The sequence below is a fragment of the Chrysemys picta genome, chromosome 4 (genome assembly GCF_011386835.1).
Source record: "Chrysemys picta bellii isolate R12L10 chromosome 4, ASM1138683v2, whole genome shotgun sequence".
NCBI classification, from domain to species: domain Eukaryota; kingdom Metazoa; phylum Chordata; order Testudines; family Emydidae; genus Chrysemys; species Chrysemys picta.
In genome coordinates, this window is record NC_088794.1 from 58,871,357 (window position 1) to 58,889,957 (window position 18,601).

At 46.1% G+C, this 18,601-nt stretch overlaps 1 protein-coding gene across 9 annotated transcripts in view; it reads right to left on the bottom strand.

Annotated features, from left to right (window-relative positions):
* The window catches only part of STK38 (serine/threonine kinase 38), a 32,805-nt gene extending 27,196 nt beyond the window's left edge, over positions 1 to 5,609 (bottom strand). For 6 of the 9 annotated variants that reach the window (XR_010600998.1, XR_006174186.2, XR_010600997.1 and 3 more), the window contains exons 1-4: positions 5,385 to 5,609; positions 2,470 to 2,605; positions 526 to 577; positions 248 to 370 (exon numbers count right to left, since the gene is read on the bottom strand). Coding sequence is in view for 1 of the 9 variants with exons in the window: in XM_005280500.5 (XP_005280557.1) it covers positions 248 to 370; positions 526 to 577; positions 2,470 to 2,600 (306 nt within the window). In the remaining 8 variants the exon portion in view is untranslated. The remainder of the gene's footprint in view (positions 1 to 247; positions 371 to 525; positions 578 to 2,469; positions 2,606 to 5,384) is intronic. The other 3 variants (XR_010601000.1, XR_010600999.1, XR_006174183.2) reach the window with 3 other exon arrangements.
* Positions 5,610 to 18,601: the final 12,992 nt, after the last annotated feature.

Below are 18,601 nucleotides of genomic sequence, written 5' to 3' on the forward strand. Positions count from 1 at the left end.
CCCATTTCACCAGCATTTTGGTCCTTTTAAAGATGTGGGGTTTTGTTTGTTTGTTTAATACAAACTAGCACTGACTACACAAAGTCAGATGCATTTGAATGTCAAACTTTAAACAAACATTCAGCAGTGATTATTGTGTCATTTGGCTTCAAATTGTACTGTTCTGATCTTTTAAAAAGTCTTTTCAAAGCATTCCAGTCCCTATAATGCTACTACAGTTTTATTCAGTAATCAGTTCTGTTCTTACCTCTCCAAATGCTCCTCTGCCTATTACTTTTAAGGACTCAAAATCTTCCAAACCAAGTCTTGTTCTCTTCAACCGAAGAAACTCTGTTTCCTTTCGGGCATGTGCGGACCTCCTGAGTCTCTTCTAGTGTTTGTTTTAAAAAGAAAGCCATATAGTTTATGAGATTCCATAATGAAGTTCCCATCTGGATCATACTGAACCAATTAGAGAGGTCACTAAAGGTATGACTATGGGTTACTTATATTATCTAACCAAAAGACTTGTTTTGTGTTCATTACCTCTTCATCTTTTAAACCTTCCTCTTCCATCACTTTTTCTAGCTTCTTCTGTCTGGGGGGGGGGGGGGGGAAGCAATGAAAAAAAAAATGTTTAGTTCTTCAGAAAATCCTTTAAAAAGCATACATACTTTCAACACCTGTGGGGAGTGTTGTCTAAAACTAAGTCAGAGGACTAGGAATTTGGATTCAATATGGAAGTGTGAAGAATTAGAGTTATGGAAAGATGCTGGTCTCTCCAGATTTAAGCTCAAGCCTACCTTTCCAACAGAAGTCCAACTTCACCACTTTCCCTCTATAACTTTGCTCATCTAAACCAGTCTCCCTGAAATTTCACATGCCTTATTTTATGCAAGGATAGTCTGGTGGCTACACACGGACTGGGACTCAGGAAATCTGAGTCCAATTCCTGGCTCGGCCACTAGCTTCCTGTGTGACACCAGACAAGTCACTTAGTTTCACTGTACCTCAGTTCCCCCTCTGTAAAATGGATAATACAATTCCCCACCTACCTAGAGATGTTGAAAGGATAAATTCATTGTCTGTGAGATGCTCAGCTACCTTGGAGATGGGGGCCATATTTGTACCTAAACTGATATTTATGGTTTTCTCCCTTAAAATATTGATACATTTACAACCTTAATTTCACTTTTTTCCCCTTTTTGGTGAAGGAATGTAATCTATTTTCGTTGTTAAGGTTTAACTTTGGCCACTGCAGGAAAAATTCCTAGATTAATGATCTTCTGAGCTTCCTGATGGCCTTTTCAGCATCATGTTATACAAATGCACTGAAGAATTCCTGTTCAATATGCAAGTCATTCTTTGCAAGATCCTTTTCCAGCCTCCAGTTGCCACTAAACAACTGCTGGGGTATGATAACATTTTAGCCCAACATCTCTGTATCATGTATACTGAAATTGCTCTCCTCTTATTTAGGCACCTAGGAAGTACAATTTGCTCACCATCTCTCTCTAACACCCCACTCAAATGCCAAATGTGAATTGCCGCAGCAGTACCTCAGCAGGACCAAACAACGTTTATTGCTTTTTCCAACATTAAGTGTTAACAGATAAGGAAAGGAAGCATTTCTGAAAATTCTGGTTATAAGGCCTATTCTTGTGACATGCTCACCACACTGAATTCGATGGGAGTTTAGGGTGCTCAGCACCTCAGAGAATCTGGTCCACAAAGAGAAAAAGGTTTCCAAGGATATTTAAGGAATTTATTATATCATCCATCAAAGCCTATTAGACCTCCTCCTGCCTATGAGTTAGTCAAGTTAATGTTAAATTACAGTCTTTACAGCAGTAGCTTGGCGCCTTTGAACAAGTGAATTTCCCCTTATCAGATGCTGCATCATAAACTGTAACACAAAATGAAGCTGAAACCACATGACTTCATAAAACTACAAGAAATGTTAAAAGGGAATAAAAATCAAAAGGAGCAACTGTTGAAAGAGTAAATATTTGTAGAGACTGGTCTCTTACTTTACTACTTAAATGAATCTAAGCTAACGATACAATTGGTTTCCACTTAGATATATTAAATCTTGCCAATGTGTCTATTGGACTCTATTTTTAAGTTTGAAAAGAAAATGTTTCAACTGATTTCATCAAAGCAGGCTCAGCAAAATGGCTTTTTTTAATTGCTCAGCAATGAAATAATGGATTTAAAAACAGATATTCTGAATCAGAAAGATATTTTCTTCCAATTTATAATAATGTCCTCTAGCTAAACATTTTTACTCATCAGCATCATATTTGAGAAGCTCAGATAAGTAAGGTAGTTACTAGCAAGGCCTAAGGTAATGTTAAGGTAAGTTAAATTTGAGCTATAATTTACTAGATAGCACCTGCTCAAATGGGACCTCAAGTTAAACAATCAGGCCACTAGTTTCCTTTCACTTCTACACGTAGACACTTTCCATCTCCCAACTGTGATTTTTACCTCATTTCCCGTTCTTCATGTTGTGCTATGAGATTGCTATAGAAGTTTTCTAATGTCACTTTTGTCATTGTAACTCGCTCCTTTGTGTGGTTACTCATGGATGAACAAGGTGTTGGACCCGTCATTGCCATGGCTACTAGAAAAAGGGAGGGGGGGAGAAGGGGAAAAAATACATTTGACATTACTAATGACAACACAACATGGAAACAATAATTCTGACCAATTAACTGATGCTCAACTACATTAGACGCTGGAATTAAGAATCAAGACCGAAGTTAATATTTTATATAGTTTTAATATCTAAGTTATCAGAGAGAGAAAAAAATGACAGACTAGTAGTCTAAACTGGGCACCATCAGTTAATGAGAGAGTCTGTAGGGAAGAGGGTTACAAAATAAAAGGTACATGTAAGCTTCCTGTTTTTGAACAGCATTCAAAAAGAGGGAAGGAAACTTGACAAATATTATGCCTCAAAAACCACATTTTAGCCAGTATTGAAAATGTTTTGTACTTCACCCAATCTATTCTCCTCATCTTCTAAAAATGTGAGGAATGAAAAAACCCACCCTGAGTCACCCAGTCAGAGGTTCCTTTTTCTTTTACACTTCGAGAAAGAGGGTACCTCTACGTTTGTCAGTCACATGCAGAGCCCCTTATTATGAAACTTACCAGGAGCCAAAATATTAAATGGATGTGTGGAGTAGTTGAAGACAGACAAATTTGCTATTTTTAAACTACTTTTGCAATTAGGGTTTCCCACTGTAGCAGAAGTTTCCACAAAACAGCCTGTCAAAATCCAGATAGATAATTACCTCTAAACAAGTATGAACTTTAAAAAAAAGAAAAAAGATCTTTTTTTAAAGTATACTGCATCTACATCTTAAATTAAATTAAAAATAAAGTTTAAGAAAGACACAAAAGCTCCATGTTTTGGCTCAAATTCAGGGCAAGACCCATGCACCCTAGCTTGTTTATTGTAAGAAACAATAAGTAAAATATAATGTATATAAAATGTACAAGCTCTTTGAACAATCTAAGACAGTGTTTTCATTGAGGTTTTCTAATGCAATATAACCCAAAAGAGCAAAATTCCCGTGGCTGGAACATATCCCTAGAAGTCAGAGAGAAAGACAAAGGTATCATTTAGAGACACTCTCTCATTTATAGGGCTGCAGGTTTGGCAGGGTGCAGAAAAAGTCATGCATACTGTGACTTCTCTGTCCATGAGGCTCAAGGGGGGTGGATCCTGAAGGGTGGTGCAGAGGGAAGGCCCAGGGGGAGGAGTTAGATATGGACCTCACATTCACCCCACAGCAGCAGCTCCTGTGGGGCTGAGCCCAGCTCCCCACTCTGGGCATGATGCAGCACTACTTACTCAAATCTGGCCCTGCTGCCTCTCCCCCGATCACAACGAAGGGGAGGCAGGACCAAAGCAGAGCAAGTGGCGCTGTGACCCCATGCACCAAGTCGCAAGGCCTGGAACAGGGAGTTTGCCCCAGCCCCATGGGACACAGGAGCCACCGCTGTGTCCCTGGTGAGTGCAGGGCAGGCTCTCTCTCCAGCCCCCTCCTACCTCCACTCCTCCCAGGGCCTTCTCTCCTCACCGGGCTAGGATTAGGGCTTCCATGCCAGGGCCAAGGGTGCTGCTCCCTCATTTATCAGGGCATTTTTAATTTAAAAAACAAAATCACAGAGCAGTCACTAAACCCTGACTTTTACTAAATTTACAGTGACTGCTCCATAAATTTTAGTTTTAAAAAAATGAAGTGACAAATCTGAAACCCTACGCACCACATCTGTGCATGGCCCTTTAGATAACTAAAAATGGCAGGCCCCAAATAACTTATAATAGAAGTTATTTTTATTTGACCTGTTAGATATCTTCTCTTTCTTCAAAGAACACAGGCAATCTAGGGACTGTTGAGGAACTTTTGCTGTATTTTTTATGAAGTTATTTCTTAAAAAACACAGCTCAAAGTGACACTATCTGAATTAGAAAAGACAGATAATCTCTTTACACAGCACTTCAAGAGCCGGCAGATCAGGTATCTGTGTACTGTAAGCACATTTGCATCATACACATTGATTATGCTACTAGTTCCTATTTCCCAGAGAGCAGAAAACCATCAAGTGACAAGCTGGTGTTGGGTGACAGATAAAGGGAGGGGGAAGAAGAAAGACAACTGTACCTTACTCCAATGCAATTATGCTTGTGTCAAGTTTGATAAAAGGGAGAGCGAGCGCCTGCCTCTATTTATCTATATACATGGACAGAAACAGTGCAGGCTCCCACCACCACCACCTGGACTTGGAAGCACCACCTCGGGGAGCCAGAGGAGAATTAAGTCTTTGGGGCCCATTTGGTCCTCCGCTGGCGGTGCCAACCAAAGCGTGAAGCGGTGGCAGCAGGAGCCAAGAGGAACTCGATGGAGTGGCAATAAAAGGAGCCAACCCAACTTTCAGCCACGCAGCAAATAAAGCAGCAGAGTGACCACCCCTCGCCGCGATGGGCTTTACCCCTGCCCTGGGAGCTCAGCCCGGGCCAGTTTAGGCAGCTACCCCCCGCGATGCCCTGTTCGCATAGAGGCCAGCAGGCCCCTCACCCCCAGCTGTTGGGGCAGCTGCAGGCTTGTCTGCCACGGGCGCTAGGGGCTGAGCCCGCAAGGGAGGGTGGGCCAGGTGCAGCCAACGCTGCCTCCAGCTGCCCGTGAGCCTGGGCGCGGGGCAGGAGCTGAAGGGGAGACCGGGGGGGGGGGGGGGCACAGGCCGGGAGGGAGGATGCAGCAGCAGCCTGAGGAGAAAGGGGCAGACGGGGGGGAGGAGGGGGCAAAGCCGGGGGGGAGCGGTTGCCTGAGGGGGAGGGGGCGCGTCACCGGGGCAACAAGCTGAGGGGAGGGGTCGGGAGAATCACTTACCGGAGCCCCCTGCGGGGCGGGTGGGAGGAGATGGGGGCGCGGTCCCAGCCCCTCCTCAGAGCCGGAGACTCGCTCCTCACTAGGGGAGGGGGGGAAGGGATCGGGGTGCGACGCTATTACGGCCCCCCCAGAGATCTTCGCACCGCCACTCACGGAACGGACGGCGCCTCGGACGGGACAAGACAAGCAAGCACCCCTCTGAGCCCTCGACGACGTTACGCATGCGCCGCCGCCCTCAGAGAGAGGCGGGGCGCTGACGGGAAAGACGCATGCGCGAATTCCTTTTCCCTCCAGAGGCGCGTTTGCAGCCGGGGAAGGGTGATCGCGCTGTGCGCGTGCGCATGCCTCCCTTTCTTTTGAGCTCATTGCCCAGGCGTCTGACTCCGCCCCGCACAGCTGCAGGGACTACAGGTGGCTACAGCTGGCAGGGGTCGGTTGGTGAATGGATAAAAAGCCTTGGCTGTAATGCTGCTAGTGCCATCTACTTGATGACGTTTGACAGGGCAAGATGACAGCACTGATCATGCCAAGCCTGCAAAGAGTCCTGAGTCAGGCCTTCCCCCAAAATCATGAGACGGGCCTAAAATTCATGAGATTTTGTTACAAAATAAAGAGCAGGGGCGTAAGAGTCAAGACTCAGTGTGTTCTTTGCTCAGCCATTGACGTACTGCATGGGCAACTTAACCAGTGCAAGCCTTATTTTCCCCATCTGTAAAATGGATCTAAAAACCTCTGCTTCATAGGTGCCTTGGGAAGTATACTGTATTTCATTAATGTTTCTAAAGTGTTTTAAGATCCTCTGATAGAAGGTGACATAAATGGCAAAAGAATATTATTGTCAGAATGGAACTGGACTGAGACAACCAATTCATTTTGCATAGGTTGCTAAACATGACGTGACTTTTGATTGTTGCCAACAGGCTGATCTTGAAACGGGGGCTTTAGACGCTCATATTCCAATCTCAGTTGAGCCATCCAGTCCTCCCTCTGTCTCAGTACATAAAAGAAAAAGAGCAATTGTGATTCCATGTTAATTACAAATATATAGAGATATTAGCGAAAGATAATCTTGCTTTATTTTATTTATATTTCTACAATAAATCAAGTACAATATTATATATATATATTTCATGTTAAAAGCCTTTTAACTTTAATGACACTGAGGACTTTTGTTTACATTCTGTCACTGTGTAAAATGAGAAACACTCCTGATCTCTGCACATACACTAACAGTGGATTTTCAACTAATTCAGGCGGCACACATAATCCCCAGTCAATGGATATGTTGATACATTTGTTACAAGCATGACAAAAATATAGTGTCTGAAATATTTGTTTTGCAACTGAACTGTATGTTGCTTTGCTTAGACACAACTGGAAATTTTTTCATTAAAGGTGACTGGCAAAATAAAAACGTGTTTGTGTCCTTTATTGCTCCTTTTGGATATGTGGAGATGCCCACGAAAATTTCCCCAAGAAAATATTTTTCTACTTTTTCCTTGGGGGACTTTGGAAATCTTTAGGAGGACCTGAACCATGATATCAAATATGGAGCTTGGAAGCTAAGCTGCATCTCTTCCATTTCTTCAAAGATGCAGGGTGAGCCTTAGCACTTGTCTATCTGGGGAAAATGACCAGCATAGTGATAGCAGAATAATTATATCACTGTAATTATGCTGGTATAGTTTCCCATGTGGACACTCTATTCCGAAATAAAGTGACTTTATTCTGGTATAATTATTCTGCTTTAGCTATGCTGGTCAATTTCCCCGTGTACACAAACTCTTAGGCTGGGAGAAATGCTGAGTAACTCCCAACCTCCAGCTATCATGCCCTCCAAAGATTTTCCAATATCCTCCAGGAAAAAGTTAGAGGTGGGGAGCTTCTATTTCTGATGTAAAAACAACCAGAAAAATAAATCCTACGGCCTGGCTAATGGTTGCAGAAGCCCATGAAAACAGTGGAGCAGGTGCAGGGCTTCTGCACAAAGGGGGATTAGGAGGTGGCAAATTGATGCTCCAAAATGCCCCATCCTAGCTGCACCCAAACATTCAAATGGGGCATTCAGAATCATGGGGATCTACAACCATGCAGTTCTACAGATAAGTGACTTAGCAAACAGGGCGGTGGGGAGGGGGGCGGGAGGGGTGTGTGTGCCAGAGCTGCAGGGACTACCGCAATCAGGAAGCAGCAGTAGCATTTCGGCAAGGGAAAATTCAGACCCCTGCAGACCTCCCTGGCGCACAAGCTTGTGGGCTGAGGAGAGATTCTGGACCTTTAAGAGGCCGTGCATGCAATATCAAGGAGTAGTAAATGGTACAAACGTTTTTCTTTTGTAGTTCACCTTTACATCTACCCACGAGATAACATCATATATCTCAAGCAATGGTCAAACTGAGATGGAGTCAGTGTAGAGGGAAGAGCTCTGTGTCTCAGCGGCAGGATTTCTCTGGCTGCCATGGTCTTTGACTTGAAATAGATCAAAAAGATCTTGCAGGCTCCAGCTACCCTTTGGATTTTTTAGATATTGCCTCAACTCAGTTTTCTTTAGCACAGGGAAAGCTTGCTTCTTTTCTGTCAGTTCCAGCAGCAGCTGTTTAACCAGGTTTGGCGTCTCATCCTTGCTGGTACTGTCAAAGAGGTCAGGGAGGTCTTGGCTCTTCTGTGAGTCCCACAAGGAATTGGAATGTGAGGCATCTCTGGCCCTGGCTGTGTGCACACTACCCATGGCATTGTGGAGCCACATCAGCCGCTTCAGCCCTTGAAGTGCTCTTCCTTTATCCTGCATGAACTGGTGCTCCGCTACTGCTCTTTTACTGCAATGTGAAAGGAGAGTAGTTAGGAAGCCAAAGAATGCTCACCTTTCCAGTGGGGCTGGTTTTCATACAGAGATTCCAGAGTGTTTTACCAAGATAGGTCTGTATCAACATTCTGGGCCTTTTAGAAATGGAGAAACTGAGGCACAAGGAGGGGATGCGACTTTCTCAAGGTCACAGAGTGAGTCAGAGGCAGAACTGCAAACCCAGCTCTCCAACTCCCCAATCCTGTGCTCTCTCCAGTGGTCCAAATATAGGGCCCCAAATTCCCAGATCCAGATCTAGATCTCAACTTTATGAGCCTAAATTTTCTTTTGCTTACACAGGTGTAAATCAGAAATAATTCAGTTGAAGCCAATGGTGTAGGTGAAAGGAGAATCACCCCCTACAACCCTATAATGAGCCTGACCAAAACTATTGATCCGAAACACTCTTGAATGCAGGGATTGAAAACCTGGATACACACCCAAATGCTCTCAGATTTCAGTGAGTTTAGATTTGGTCAAGTATCCCAACAGGCTCAAGCTGTGAATTTGGCTCTGAAACAGGATTCAGATCTGGAATGTTGTTTAAGACCATTTTCTAATATAGATATATCTGGTACTTGCAGTTTTCTTCTCCATGACATAATTTGTTGTTTGAGTTGATCCATCTTTGCCTGGATTACTGTGCTGTATTACCAGGTGTCTCCTAAACTGCATTTAGTATAGTATAAAAGTAACAACTAAACACAAATCACAACATTAATGTATCTAAAAATACAGAGGACCTGATTCTCTACTGTGCAAAGTGGATGTAAAATGCTACCAAATCAGATTGGTAGCATTTCTGTACAGAAGTAAATGGCTACACAGGATGCGAGGCAGTGGAGAATGCAGCTCAATAGATTAAGTGCAAGCAGTTGACGAACAGCACTAGTTACAAAAGTGATTTTTCTTACTTTTCAGTTTCTTGAGATGTGGCAAAACAAGCAAGAAAAAAGATGACCAGGAATGTAACTATTTGCAGAGATCTTTGGGACAAGACCATCTTCTGACTTCTTTGTATCTGCTGAACAAAACAATAAAAGATTGACATTATTACCAAGCCGCTCTTTCTTTCAGTTGCCTCTTTCATTCTGTCAGGTGCATTTTCTACTTGTAAGCGTATTAGTAGCTGCTCTTGTGCATCGACAAGCATGGCAGATCACACTAATTTAAACCAACCAGAGGTATGCCTAGTAAGGACTGACTGGAGTAAAGAACTCAGGACTCATTCCTAATATTTGCCATTGACTTCAGTGGAAGCAGGATTGGACCCTAAGGACTGAGTAAGAACTCTGGGAGTTGGTCCTATTATAATGAATCATCTCAGAGCAATAAATATATAGTGGGCCAGAATCTGCTCTCATATGCACTGCTTTAAATCCAGCCTTGACTGGAATTAACGGAGATCCATATCTGACACACAGCATGTGCCAATGATATGAGACCAGACCACACAACTCTGCTATTAAATCTTTGCTGAGAAGCAGGATGAAACTTGTGTATTTTTCTGAGATTTACTGGGTTTGTGGATTAGGGAAGTAAGAATTAGCTCAATTTAACTGTATGTGCAATAATTATTTTTAATTTAAATTATCACTACAATCAAGTCAACCCCGATACCTGTCTTTGAGATCTATCTATCTATCTATCTACACCACATCTATCTACCTATCTATCCATCCCCATACACCACATCTATCTATCTATCTATCCCCATACACCACATCTATCTATCTATCTATCTATCTATCTATCTATTGTATCATCACAGTATCTGGGTTGTCTACTTTAACTATAGTGCATGGCTTTAAACATTGGATTAATCCTATCACTTTACTAACAGGTCTCCAGATTAACTGTTATAAGGGAAACCTGGCGTATATTAAGGCAAACAAAACAAATGAAAAAGGGAGTACAAAAATGTATGCATAAGAAAGATTACAATTTTTTCTATATAAATTAGATTTATATAGATTTTTTTTTAGATGCAAAAGATTTTGTTTGGAAACAAAAGCAAGTAGAGAAGCATTTTGGGATATTGCATTTCAAGCCCAGCTTCAACAGTATCCAAAAATGGATTTGCTTTGTACTGATTTGGGGTAATAAACTGGCAGTACCTGGATAGAAAGATGTTCCATTTTTCTTACACCTGCAGAAACTATATCAAATAGGTGGACAGTAGAACTTAAACTTCACTCTTGACAAATATATTCCACTTTTTTAGACTGATCTCCATGGAAGATGAGGGAAAAGGCATTGGAGGGCAAATGGTTACCAATTCTGATTTTTTTTTCAAGTATATCATATATCACCTATCATATGATATTGTGGACTATGCAAGACATAACTAGTCTGATTGTATGTAATAGACATGCTGTATCTTTATATTGTGATCTACAATAACCTATGCATCAATGAGAAACATCTTTAAGACACAAAAGTACAACATTAACATATGGTATACTTACTGTTGATCCTAAAGAGTACAGTACACGGTCAAATCCAGATCAGCACAGCTCCGTCTCACAGCAAGTCCTCTAGTGAAGTTCCAGTTGCAATAACACTGTGTGTCTTCCAGCTTCTTTTATACCTCCTCAGAAACCACACAAACAATAGACATGAGCTGTACAGTACCTTCCGTGACTAAGACCTTCCCTCTCATATTGGTGAAATCAGTGGGCTTCGTATTTCCAAAGACAATACACCTTGGATGATAACGTCTGATGTCCCTTTGGTGATTAAAGAAAAGACTACAATATGTCAACGACATTTCATTGCTTTGCTATCCTCCCAGACCTATCAGTAGTGCTTTAAATTTGTGAAGTAGGTGTCTGGATTAATAATAATGTAGAAGTATATTCTGATGAGGATGACAAAGTTGGTAAAAGGGGACTGGTATTCATGGAAAATTTATCTGAGACATTTGTAAATAAGGATGCCTCTGGACTTTAATGTTCAACAAGAAGAATTTTGCTTAAGCCCATTGGTTGTTCAGTGAAACACATCGGTTTATTTTGGATCCTATAAAATAGGTAGATATGGAAAAGACCTAGCAGATCACTGAATTCATACTACCACAAGAAATGTTATAACTCCCCAGACAAAGCCTGTATTAGATATTAAACTGTTGCTGCACTAGATCTTACACAAGAGGCCACATTCTGATGTTTCTTCAGCCAATGGTCAAAGCTAAACAAGGGAATGTGGTATGAATTTTGGCATGCATCACAGGAACCGTACCCATGTGAAGTTTTGTCTGAAGCTGGACACCTATGTAAAAATTGAAAAATGGTAGCTCTCCATGTATTGAGTCTGTCTGTGCATGGGAAAAGGTCAGAGTGATTTTCAGGGATAGTGAGTACCCACCACCCCATCTGAAGTAAATATTCCTTTGGGTCTTATGTGGCCTGTGACGAACTGGGACTGTTCTTACTGTGGTCTGTGAATGCTGACAGGGGAGTGTGGCTAGGATAGTCTGCATCGGAGGATGGGAGTCTGCCCGAAGGCGAATACCTGAGCGTGTAACATGAGAACCCAGGAAGGGGTTGGAGGCCAGGTGACACCTTGGCCCGGGAAACTGAACAAAGGCTGTGGGAGGGGTCGCTGAAAGCAGAGTGCTGGAAGCGGGCTGGAGAGATGGCTGGGGGGGCAGAGATGGCTCTGACCCCCCAAAGGGGGGTGGGCTGGGATGCCCTGGGACCCCAAGCTGGACCTAACTGAGGGGGGCCCTGTTGTCTGTGCCTGCAAGACCTGTCTTGGACTGTATTCCTGTCATCCAAATAAACCTTCTGCTTTACTGGCTGGCTGAAAGTCATGGTGAATCGCAGGAAGCCGGGGGTGCAGGGCCCTGAGTCCCCCAATACTCCGTGACAACTGGTGGCAGAGGCGGGATCTACTGCACCCCGTGGACGGCGCTTCCTGCAGTAAGTGACTGGGGAGCAGTAAAACGAAGGGGGATTGACGGGGACCAGGCGTGCTGAAGAGTGAGAGAGAGACGGTTATTACCCCTGGGAGTGTGTGACCAGCGAGAAGGACTTTTGCAGTAACAGGGTCCCTCGGGGGGATCGCAGCGAGTGGTCCCAGGGGCGGAGGAGTCTGCAGCTCGACCCTGGCAGAGAGGTGGTGACCTCGAGAAGGGCTGGCACACTAGGGGTCTCCCTGGGAACTGTGGGGAGCTGTGAGCACACAGGCCGGTGAGTGGCCAGCAGGAAGATGTATGCCAAGCGGCTTAAGAGCGACCTGGTGGAGCTGTGCAAGCAGAGGGGGCTGCACAGTGGGAGGCTCACCAAAGAACAGCTCATTGCCCGGCTGGAGGCGGAAGATCGCGCGAATGAACTGATCCCTGTGTCTCAGGGAAGCGGCCTGGCAAATGCAGCGCAGGCACCAGTGTCTGTCCCAGCTGGGAGTGGTCAGCCAGCTGCTGAGGGCTTCCCGAGACCCCTCCTTCCTATGCCTAGGGGAAGGGTGGGGAGGAGCCCAGCAAATACCGAGGGCGCCGTGACCCCCCGGGCCAGCAGAGGATCCTCCCGGCGACGTTCGGCATCCGTGGAGCGGAATTGGCTGGAATGGGAGAAAGAGCTAAAACTGAGAGAGCTGGAGGATCGTGAACAACAGAGACAGCATGAACGGGAGGAGAAAGGGAGACAGAGACAGCATGAAGAGAGACAGCACGGAGGACTGCACGGAGCTTTGATAAGTGCATCCTGGCCCCACACAAGGAGGGGGAGGACATGGATGACTTCCTGGAGGCCTTTGAGACGGCCTGCGAGCTGCACCGGGTTGATCCCGCGGACAGACTCCGGGTCCTTACCCCCTTACTGGACCCCAAAGCCGTGGCATTGTACCGCCAACTGGAAGAGGCAGAGAAAGGGGACTACGAACTGTTCAAAAAGGCCCTGCTACGAGAGTTAGGGCTGACTCCTGAGATGTACCGGGAAAGGTTCTGGAGTCAGGATAAAACCCCTGAGATCTCATATCTGCAACTAGCCGTCCGCATGGAAAGATACGCCAGCAAGTGGGCTGATGGGGCCCAGACGAAGGAGGACCTGATTAAACTGCTGGTACTGGAGCAACTGTATGAGCGGTGCCCATCCGACCTGAGGCTGTGGTTGGTGGACAGAAAGCCAGAGAACCCGCGACACGCAGGGCGGCTGGCCGATGAGTTTGTAAAGAGCCGGTCAGGGGGTGGCAGGGAGGAGCCCCAAAGGAACAGGCCCGCCGCGATGCAGAGAGAGAGTCACCCTGGGACCTCCCAAAGGGGGAATATGGGGAATCCCCTCCCACGGGGAATGCCCAGCGTCAGGGACAACCGACCGGCTCGAGGGGACCCACGGGACATGAGCTGCTATTACTGTGGCCGAAGAGGCCACGTTCGGGCCCAGTGCCCCAAGCTCAAGGACAGACTGAGCAGACCGAACCCGCACCGGGTTAACTTGGTAGAGGCCCAGACGGACGAGGGGCAGGCTTCTCACGCAAGAGGGGCTGGCAGCTTATCAACGGCTCAAGAGAGAGAAGGGCCCCAGGCCAGCTCCTCTAGGGGGCTGGATGCTCCAGACTCAGGGTTTTTGGTTTATACGGTAGGCGCGGGGCTGTCCCTCCGGAGAGAGTACCTTGTTCCTCTGGAGGTGGATGGGAGGAAGGTCAATGGATACTGGGATACGGGCGCAGAGGTGACGCTGGCCCGGCCCGAGGTGGTGGCCCCAGATCAGGTGGTGCCCAACACCTACCTGACCCTGACGGGGGTGGGCGGAACACCAGTCAAAGTGCCCGTGGCAAGGGTACACCTGAAGTGGGGGGCCAAGGAGGGCCCCAAGGATGTGGGGGTACACCCGTATTTGCCCACTGAGGTATTGATGGGGGGGGACCTGGAGAACTGGCCAAGCAACCCCCAAAGGGCACTGGTTGTGACCCGCAGTCAGAGCCGGCGAGGGGCACTGCGCCCTGGCCTTGGGGGGGGTGCCTTGCCTGAGGCGCAGGACCCTAATCTGGTGGGGAGGGAACGCCCAGGGACACGGCTCAGGGAGGCTGCAGCTTCAGACCCAGCGGGCGAGAAAGAGCAGGTGGCAATCCCTGTCCCAGCTGCTGAGTTCCAGGCCGAGTTGCAGAGAGACCCCTCCTTGCGGAAGATAAGGGACCTGGCCGACCTCAATGCGGTACAGACCATGGGACGAGGTGGCCGGAAAAGGTTCCTGTGGGAGAAGGGGTTCCTGTACCGAGAATGGGCTCCCCCAGGGAAAATGGAGTCAGGGGAGATCAGGAGGCAGCTGGTGGTACCCCAGAAGTATCGCCGCCAGCTGCTGTGCCGGGCCCATGACATTCCCCTCTCAGGGCACCAGGGAACCTGGCGTACCCAGCAGAGGCTGCTACGGAGCTTTTACTGGCCTGGGGTCTTTGTTACTGTCCGACAGTACTGCGGATCCTGTGACCCCTGTCAGAGGGGGAGGAAGGCCTGGGACAAGGGGAAAACAGCTTTAGGACCCTTGCCCAGCATAAAGGATCCTTTCTGGAGGGTGGCCAAGGTTAAAAGGGCGGTTCTAAACCAAGAGAGCCCAAAGCACAGACCTCCAGACTGGAGCGCTGGGAGAAGACCACAGCCCAGTTGGAACCCCAGAGGTATGGGGGTGGGAAAAGGGCACAGGCCGCATAAACCTTCCCACATGCGAACTGCGAGTGCCATCAAGCACCCCCGACCTAAGGGGGGGGCGTGAAACTGGAGGGGCCTGGTGTAATTCTCACCAAGGAATGGGAGGGATGCGGGGGCATCCATGGGAACGGGGGTAGGTTCGAACTTCCCCGGGTCACTGGCTAAAGTGACCCTGCTCAGTTCGGTCTCGAAGGGGGGAGATGTGACGAACTGGGACTGTTCTTACTGTGGTCTGTGAATGCTGACAGGGGAGTGTGGCTAGGATAGTCTGCATCGGGGGATGGGAGTCTGCCTGAAGGCGAATACCTGAGCGTGTAACATGAGAACCCAGGAAGGGGTTGGAGGCCAGGTGACACCTTGGCCCGGGAAACTGAACAAAGGCTGTGGGAGGGGTCGCTGAAAGCAGAGTGCTGGAAGCGGGCTGGAGAGATGGCTGGGGGGGCAGAGATGGCTCTGACCCCCCAAAGGGGGGTGGGCTGGGATGCCCTGGGACCCCAAGCTGGACCTAACTGAGGGGGGCCCTGTTGTCTGTGCCTGCAAGACCTGTCTTGGACTGTATTCCTGTCATCCAAATAAACCTTCTGCTTTACTGGCTGGCTGAAAGTCATGGTGAATCGCAGGAAGCCGGGGGTGCAGGGCCCTGAGTCCCCCAATACTCCGTGACATGGCCCCAAGTACCATAGATTCTAAACACCTCACAATCTTTACCATATTTATCTTCACAACACCCCTCAAAACAGGGAAGTACTATATCCCTGTTTTTACACACAGGGAACTGAGGCACAGAGAGTAACCTACTCAAGGTCCCACAAGAAGTCTGTGGGACTGAACCAAGTTGCCCCAAATCCTAGAGTAGTGCCCTAACACCTGGACCATTCTTCTTTAATAGCAGTTACAGCTGCTCAACCCCTCTGAAAATCAGGCCCAAGATGTCTCACATGGGCAAGTCAGTAATAGAGGCACCCAAAATCAGTGGCCACCCTGAAAATGTGACTGTATATGTTTAGCTACCAGGAAAGTGTGTGTTTTCACTAAACACTGGGAACCAGATTTGGGCCATTGCTTCTGCCCTTTAGCACCACTCTGGTGAGGCAAAGGTACAGAAAAGATGGCTTGAACAGCCAGCTGGGGATTCCCATGACATGGAGGAATCTTAGGTGGTCGATTCTATGCACATACACTCCTCTGCCCCAGTTTACCAGGTGTACACAAGGTGTGTTGGGGAGAAGGCAGTCTGTGGACTCAGGGGAGTTAGCAGCTGGCTTAAAGCAGAGCTCTGGGGCAGCTGAAGATCTTGGCGGTCTTAGGCCATGATCCTTGACCTGCATGGAGTTTCTTTGAAATTAATGGGCTCTGGATAGGCATAAACCTGGGTGTACCTCACTGCAAGATCAGGGCCAGAGATGTTAAATGAATTGAATAAAGAGAATCCAAATGTTCACCCAGCACTAGTTTAGGATTGGAAAGGACTAGGATTCTTCTAGGAATACATGAATCATGTCTGAAGTTCTGCTCTGCTTTGATTTCATTGTTTCCCAGCCTACATGCACCAGCTAGAATGCATTTTGAACTTTTGTTTTTCCCCACATAAAATTCAGGATTTGGTTATTTATTGATTTGTTTACTTATGTTAATATCTTTAATGCTGGTGAATGGTGCTGAATTGATTGGACTGGACACTAAAAGCCTCTATTTCCCCTAAGAAGGGGGTATAATACCCTATAGTGCCTACTGCCAGTGTGTCCCATTCCTGACCTGTCATCAATCTCCAGTTGACGACAGTGTGTTTTGGATAAGATCCCTGTATCGACTACAGTGAGAGGAAAGAGGGGAGTTGGGGCCTTGGTTTCTCTGCACAGACTGCCAACAAGATGGAGTAATAAGTCCCAGTTATGGTGGTGTCTTCTGCCATGTGGACTGTCCATCAGGTGACTAGCGGAACCACTGGTTTATTCTAGAGGGGCAATTCTTATTTTCTGAATTTAAAAGTATTTGTCCTCTTGGAGGACTAATTCCCTAGAAATCTTGAAGAAAAAGATACCAGCTCAGTGGGAACAGAGACCAGAAATTCATTTTGCATAGGATCCCAACGAGCTATAAATTTCCAATACAATCAACCGTGGCTGGAATCAAACCAATGACTTAACGACAAAAGCAGATGTATCCCATTACCAGCCCCCACAGCCATCCAGTCTCTACCAATAGCTCCTATTGAAATCAAATTGCATTTATTATTGTCCTTGGGTCAATTTATTTCGAGCCACGATATTTCATGGCAATCAAATTAGGATTCCTGGTCTTCGTTACATGAGTTCCAACTGATGGTGCGAGGGTCATTAATTTAAGAGGACAAAGCCTGTCGCCAATTAAAAACTAGTTTTAAAAATGCTGCTAAAATAGAAACCCGCTTCTCTCTTTTGTTTCCAAGGGAGCCTAAAGTTACACTGAATTATCTCTCCATGAAGGCAGAGCTTCCTAGTTACATCTTCAAAGACTAATAAGCATTAGCAAAAGTCAAGTCCAAAACATCTGGTCTCATTCATCCTTGAACTTTTATCATCTCCTTTATTTAATGGGCATTCACTGAGTGCAATTACTGGCATCTTCATCGTAAGAACTCCAATTGCATTTGTCTGAGCAACTGCAGGCAGGTCAGGAAAATTGAAACATGGCCACTGAATGAGCACTTGAAGCATTCTGTCATGGCCAAAGTGCATTACCTTGACTACTATGCCTCACTGGATACTTCTTTCCACTTAAGAACCGGGAAGAAGGAGGCACAAAATGTCCTTTGAGGCTGTGGCTTCAAAAGTCTTGTATTAAACAAGATTTGGGGCCTGGACCAGTTTAAATCACAAGTGTTCGGCAGAATGTATATTATTACAGTACTTTCGACAAAACCTTCCATTTTAAGCCGTCAGATCCAACTTTCTCCTTCTCCTTGGTGACATGCAATTTTCTAATCCCACTTAGATAGGTGTAAATCAGAAGTAACTCCACTGACACCAGTAGTGCAGCACTGAATATTGTCTACAGTTCTGGTCACGCCAGCTCTAAAAAGATATATTAGCATTGGAAAAGATACAGAGAAGGGCAAGAAAAATGATGAGGGGTATGGAACAGGTTCCGTATGAGAAGAGATTAAAAAGACTGGGACTTCTCAGCTTGGAAAAGAGATGACTAAGGGGATATGATAGAGGTGTGACACAAGTGAATAAGGAAGTGTTATTTACTCCTTCACATAACACATGAACCAGGGGTCACCCAATGAAATTAATAGGCAGCAGGTTTAAAACAAACATAAGGAAGTAGTTCTTCACACTACGTACAGTCAACGCATGGAACTTGTCACCAGGGGATGCTGTGAAGGCTAAAACTATGACAGGGTTCAGAAAAGAACTAGATAAGTTCATAGAGGATAAACCATCAATGGCTATTAGCCAAGATGATCAGGGATGCAACACCATGGTCTGAATGTTCCTAGCCTCTATTTGCCAATAAAAGCTGGGAGTGGATGACAGGGGATGGATCACTCGATGATTGCTTGTTCTGTTCATTCCCTTTGAAGAACCTGGCATTGGCCCCAGTCAGAAGACAGGATACTGGGCTAGATGGACCTTTGGTCTGACCCAGTACTGACGTTCTCATGTTCTTATGATATAAAACTGCTATGAGTGAAACATCAGGGCCAATGATTCACTGTCAGCACTACCAACATTAGACCTAAGAAGT